The sequence below is a fragment of the Linderina pennispora genome (assembly GCF_002104995.1).
Source record: "Linderina pennispora strain ATCC 12442 chromosome Unknown DL89scaffold_79, whole genome shotgun sequence".
In the NCBI taxonomy this organism is placed as follows: Eukaryota; Fungi; Kickxellomycota; class Kickxellomycetes; order Kickxellales; family Kickxellaceae; genus Linderina; species Linderina pennispora.
The window spans coordinates 12657-19245 of record NW_024468327.1 but is presented as its reverse complement, the minus strand read 5'-3'; the positions used below and the strand labels follow the sequence as shown (position 1 = coordinate 19245).

Sequence of the window (6589 nt, the reverse complement as noted above, 5' to 3'; positions counted from 1 at the left end):
ATTAGGGTCGCGTTCGCACTAAGACCGTCAAGAAGGCCTCGCGCGTTCTGATTGAGAAGTACTACCCCAAGCTCACTCTGGACTTCCAGACCAACAAGCGCATCTGCGACGATGTTGCCATCATCGCCTCGAAGCGCCTGCGCAACAAGATTGCTGGCTTCACCACTCACCTGATGAAGCGCATTCAGCGTGGTCCCGTCCGCGGCATCTCGTTCAAGCTGCAGGAGGAGGAGCGCGAGCGCAAGGACAACTACGTTCCTGACGTCTCGGCCCTCGACACCTCGGCCATCGAGATCGATCCCGATACCAAGGAGATGCTCAAGTCGCTCAACTTTGAGAACCTCCCCGGTGTCTCGGTCACTGCCCCGGTCCGCTCCGGTCGTGCTGACCGCCGCGACTTCCGCCGCCGTGGCGAGCGCCGCCCCCGCCCCCAGCGCCAGGCTGCCCCCGCCCCCGCTGCCCCGGCTGCCGTCGAGGCCTAAGCTTTTCTGGTCATTCATTATCACTTTGTGTAGCGAATACACTCCTGCCAGCTTTATCACTGTAATGTCTCCACCTCGCCCTCGCCCCTATGTGTCACCCGGCTGCCAGTGGTGCTGCGCAGAAGCGCCCTTGATCCCCAGCCAGTGCGAAAGTGAGGAGGCGGAGTGGTGGTTTGATTGTATGTCTATTAATATGTAGATTTCCTGGTCAGTGCTGCTACTGCACCGTCTTGAGCAACTAGCTGCCTGCCTGTCCCGTGGCCCTCCAGCTACATAGCTGCACTACTGCCTTCCTGCCAATGAATCCTTGAGGGCTTGGCGTGGTAACAGGCCTTGTGCGAACAGTATGTCTCCGCAATTCCCACCGAACATTGGTTTGATGTCCCACCCAGCCCACCAGAAGCCACACGGCATGAATGAGTGTTTTGTATTTTTACTCGGCCATGTAGAGCATTATGTCCTCGTTTTGCTAAGCTTTATTGTGGCAATTGAGGGGCTTTGTTAGCTCGCTAAACCTGCGCCCTTAATTTATTTTACTTTGACAGAAAAAGATACTAGTACATTGGCATTTCATTGGGATGCACTGTATCCAGGTGGTGCGACCACCCCTCGGTTGTGAAAAAGTATGACTGGCAGAACTGGCAGAAATGCGCATTAGACGGAGTCTTCCCGCAAAACATCTGCCCATCGCAGCTCCCGTGCGCAGAGCGGCTGTTGACAAAGAGATTTGGGGTTGTTGCCTCGGCGTGCATTGCGTGTATTTTGTACAAGATTGGTAGGGTGGTGAAGAGAATGAAGAGAGATGGATGGTGAATTGGATGGAGCTAGAAGAGAAAAAGGGCGTCGATTCCGCCTTTTATAGCGGAATTCCAGGTATGGCGCATCTAGGAGACATAGCACTCATCCCCTCCTACCAAGACGCTTGGTTGTGTGCCCCGGTAACAACCCCTCCTTGCAGGCCACCCCCGCACGCATATTTTTGAACCCCGACAGACTCTATTGTTAAATCCCACCTATTTTCTCTTTCGATGTTTTTTGCTTACTGAACGTACTCTTTCAGAGGAAAATAGATGCATTCGCTTTCCGTGGCCGATCGAGACAGCACCCAAAAAACACCTGTTCACAAATGCTTTACCATACACGCGCTTGGCTCGTTGCAAAACTGGTTTCTGCTGCCTGATTCTCTGCTGCTAATAATAGCCTTTAAGGAGTACAATGTGCGCTTGATGTCGTCGTAGTGCTACGCTTTCCGCTGCAGATATTCCGCATATAGACTTAAACTGAACACACCCAGAAACTCTCTGCCAAGGATGCTTCGGCTATGCCGGCCAGAATAGGGCGAGTGCATGCTCCTTTTTAGAAACGGCAATCTTCACAAAGAATCGTGGCCAAGGCTCTTTGGAATATTTTCAGCACTTTGAGGAGAGCCAATGTAGATCGACTTGTGGCCGGGATCACTCTTGGCATCGGTTTGGCAGACGCCGAATGTCATATCCTGATATGAACGGGCTTGCTTCCTGTAGAAATCTTTGATATCGCAGATTGGAATGAAAATTTAATGTGCTTGGCGTTTTTGAGGTGCCGTGTGGATACTTCCCATTAGATGTGTGCCATTCAGAACCAGCTGCACGCAGTTGCATCCCCACACGCATCGGGTGTGGACTGCAAGGCGTACTTGGATGATCTTCTGTGAGACCATCCCTAAATCAACCACTGCATTCTTGCGCACCGGACCATCTATTGAATGGTCGATAGCCAATATACAGGGCTGTAGCGGAGGTTTGGAAGAAAGCAGCGTGGTTAACCTACCATGAAACTATTCTATGCACCTTTCTCATTGGCTTCTTAGATTGCTGGTGCAAGTAGCTGTATACCAGCTGACATGTTCATTGCAGCATGAGATGCGCATCTGCACTTTCTGTAGGCAACATCACTAAATAGCGAATTGTATTGGTGTATGCCACTTGCCAAACGCTCTCAGAGGAACTGCTACTAAATGGGAGCTTTTTCTGTATGCGAGCCTGAGCGTGGTCGCAGGATCCCCGATATGCTTCTGCTCTAGCACCCCGCCCCAGATCTCAATTCAGTATGTAGAGGACATCTAGATTTGATCATGAACTGGAATGTAGCAGATCTGCTCCACACAAATCCTGACTGCGCAATTCAGCGTGCTTTCAATGCGTGTTTTTAAAAGTAGCTTTTTGTTTCTGTTGATTTGGTCGCTTTTTTCTCTCCATTCCAAAAATCGGCTTTTACATTTATGCTAGAATGCCAGCCGAATTCCAGCTATTGAAGGGCTTCTGTATTTCATGTAGTGGGTTCAACGTCAGCGAAAAGGTAACGGCGCAGTAGCATACAAAGGTCATCCCCACCTGCTAATTTCTATGCACATGTATTAATTCACAGAAACCCTGTGTAGAATGACATACACCGGCGCGTTGATCAGCTTGGCGGCAAAACATGTACCGGCCTTACAACCTCCGTGACGCAACTGGTCATGAAGACCATAGACGCCCAGTCAAAAAAGTACCGCGCTTCAGAAAAGGCCAGCATACCTGTAGTGTCGCTAGACTTTATTACCGAGTGCGAGTACGAGGCCAGTCGGCGACGCAAAACCGTTTATGACGAAGACGACGTCGCAGGTATTGTCAGCGAGATCACAGAGCGTGCTCGCCTGCCGCCGTTCGCAGGCTGCCGCATATGCACCACAGGATTTTCTGTCGAGCAGCGGGAGGAAATTAAGCGGCTGGTGACCACACGGATAGATCACAATGACATTCTGTACAAGAGCTATGCTGGATGGCCGGCCGGAGATACTGACCATCGGCGGCTTAGGATCGTATCATGGGGAGCTGACACCCGATTGCACACACTTAATTGCTGCCAGTCTAACCGGGCAGAAGTGCAAGTACGGACGGCTGTGGGATGTCAGCATTGTTTCGTTTGAGTGGTTCAGGAAGAGCGTAGCCACTGGGTTTCGCCAGGACGAGAGCAAGTTTGCGCTCGTGAGTCGTGCCCCGGAGAGCCCTAGTCCAAACGCCAGGAAGCCAGGGACAGAGAACACCGCAGAGCGCTAGTGCGCAGCGATTCAATGCAGCCTTCCATGGTACCACAGACGCGGGCATCAGATGTTGAGCCCGATTTCTCATTCTGCAGCGATACGGACTCTCGGCCAGTGACTCGAAACCGGACAGCTGCTGGCTCAATGAACCTACTGATTCGTATGACCTACCTCCAGGGTTGACTGGTCCGCTCGATATCGACGACGACGAACTCGAAGTCATTGCAGTTAACCCGCCGACAATGAACAGACCCATGGCATCTGTCGCTAATGTCACCAACACTGCCAGTAAACGGCCGCCGACCCCAAAGCAGTCGTCATCACCACTACTTTCTCATATGGCAGGCATGGAACCTATGTTCGACTCGTGCCGCATTGCGCTCTCTGAGGCGTCGCTCAGCTACAAGCCAGACGGAAAGAATGGCGGACGAAAATTGCCGAGGCAGGAGGGATATGGATCGCCGAAGGGGCTATGGATCGGCACATTCGATACTTGGCAACGCATAATTCGCAACGGAGCGGTCGGCAGCCGTTCTGCACGCATTTCGTAGTAGACGACTCTGACGAATTATGCAGCGAGGATCTGGCAACACTGCAGGCGCTCGAAAGTGCGTTGGCACCGCCTAATCAGCTTGCGGCCAGTATGCCAGATCATCTTAAGCTGACCGGGTCATCACCGTTATCGTCCATGGGCCACCTTGAGTTTCCAATGGTTGTTCAGAGTGGCTGGCTACGTGCGTGCTGGAAGGCGAAGCAGCGGGTAGATGAGACTGCATACCTGCTATCATTGCCAGACTCGATGGCTGCTGCTCGGCAGGAGTCTGCAGATACGGTTCCTGTGCCAGTGTCAAACAGATCCGACTCGCAGGTGATGGCGGAGTCGGCAAAGCACGTAACCTCTTCTCGTAGATCACGAGTAAGCGGAGTAGGTGCTGACAGCAACGGACTGGCAATTCCAATATTACGGCCACAGTCGTCTACAAGCGGCTCGGCTCTCTACCAGGGCGGCAAATGGCGGTGGAGACAGGAGAGTACGAAGCACAGAATCGATGGTTGGTCGACCGATCGGTGCAGCATGGGAGGAGTCCGACCCTTTTATGGTCGACAAAAGCGGTGCCCAGCTGAGCCGCGAGAACCTGCTAGATACATCAACTGACCCGCTTTTTAGACGCAAGCGACAGCGCACATTGCAACACCAGGATCCGCTGCAACATAGCGGGCATGGGTGCGCTTTTGGCGGCAGACAGGAGACATCGTCGTATATGTCATCTCCAGCTCAACTTTGATCTGCAATCACTCCACCATTTGAGCCCAGAACCCAACCCGACGCATGTCGCTGCGCATAGCCTCCCTTTGGTAGTCCCGCGCTCCATCCCGGCCTGTCGAAACAGCCGCTCTTAGGGTTAACAACGACAGCGCCTCAGACAAGGCTGGATCTGGCTGATCTCTTTGCGCATTGCAAGTTCACATCCTTGGGGTTCTCAGCAAATGACGTTGCGACACTGGAGAGGGTAGTGAATGAGCATGGCGGGTCATACATCAATCTGCTCAGTTGCCTGCCTGAGCCGCTGATCAGCCAGCAGGGAACCAAGGCGCTAAAATCGGAGGCATCGCTTCGATCGGCACTGGGGGCGCTGGCTTGCTTCGCTGACGGCGAGGATGTGGCCAAGATCTATGTTGTGGTGCATCTTAGTGGGCTGCCTGAGGTACATCTCTGCGAGTCGGTATGCGAAAATTACCCATTTATGGATGTTGTCACGGAATGCTGGATCGAACAATGCCTGCAAGAAAGTGTACGCTACCCTGGCTTCAACGAATTAGCAAACAGACAAGGTGCCTATACCGGTCTCAGCAAGGGCCAGCATGTGCTATTTCGTCCTGTTCGGGACCACGTAATCGAAGATACTGGCGCCATGCAGCTGAGCATTAGTGGCTATGAGGGGATCGAGCGCGACCACATTGGAAAGCTGGCGTCGGTTCTCAAGATTCCGTTTAGCGAGCGGTTTACGCGCCAGACAACACACCTTATCTGCCATTCGCCGTTTAAGGGCCCGAAATATGAACGGGCAATTAGATGGGGCATCCCGGTTGTCGAGTCATCATGGCTATATGATATTGCACTGCACAGTTCACTAGACAGTGGCAGGGCTAGGGATGTGGTCCCAAATAAGAGCAGTAGCACAGCCAAGGCGCCGGTTGATATGGAGGTTGATCATCAAACGAGGACAGCTGCAGACCAAAAAATGATGCCGCCGCCAGCGCCAGTGGTTCGCAAGACGGTACAGAGCCCAGCGGCAACTATGCTTACGACGCCAAACTCGGTTGGCAAGAGCAAGACGCTGCTGAAGACGCCACTGAGCAATATATCCCAGCGCGAAGTGTCTAATGGTACGCCCGGAGTGACACCAATGGATGTTGCGCTCGAGCGCAACATGCAGCAGGCGATTGATCGGCTCTCGAAGGGAGCTGGTGCTGCGCACACAACGCCAACGCGCGCATCTGGCACACCCATGTCTTCCGATTTACAGACGCTCGGTGATCCCGGTGATGGTGACAGGTCGTTGAAGCATATATTGGACGGTGTGGTCATCGCGTTGACAGCACGTCTCTACCATCGGCGCAACGAGCTGGCCGGGATCGCAACAGAGCTAGGCTGTCGTATGCTACCGCGGTTCGATCCTACCACGACCACACATCTGGTCCACCAGTCGACACGAGAGAACGAGACGCTGCGGGACTACAAGACTGCAACGCAACATGGCATCAACGTTGTTTCCCCATGGTGGCTGTATGCATGTCGTGATATGAGGGAGCGTGTGCGGGAGAGAGAATACCCATACATTTACCAGCCTGAGCGGCGTTTGCGGCTGGTGGCTATATCTCCCGAGAAGACAGTACCGCCAGCGTCGGCGCCGATGTCCAAGCCCAAAAATACTAGCGGGACTAGCAGCAGGGCAAGTAGCAGGGCGGGAAGGCTGGCAGAGCCAGTACCGGCAGCAGCAGGTATGCTCGCAGGTAGCAATGCTGGCCAAAGGAACTCACGAGC

The 6589-nt window shown here is 53.3% G+C and overlaps 1 protein-coding gene across 1 annotated transcript; it reads left to right on the top strand.

Annotated features, from left to right (window-relative positions):
- The first annotated feature begins 3722 nt into the window (after positions 1 to 3722).
- DL89DRAFT_168104 (uncharacterized protein) lies at positions 3723 to 4994 on the top strand. Its single transcript, XM_040883747.1, has one exon. It carries the CDS (start codon positions 4016 to 4018, stop codon positions 4697 to 4699), a length of 684 nt encoding a protein of 227 aa, XP_040739310.1. The 5' UTR covers positions 3723 to 4015; the 3' UTR covers positions 4700 to 4994.
- Positions 4995 to 6589: the final 1595 nt, after the last annotated feature.

Bases quoted from the DNA above. Each gene is read 5' to 3' on its own strand.
- DL89DRAFT_168104 (XM_040883747.1), top strand. From the start codon at position 4,016: ATGGATCGGCACATTCGATACTTGGCAACGCATAATTCGCAACGGAGC.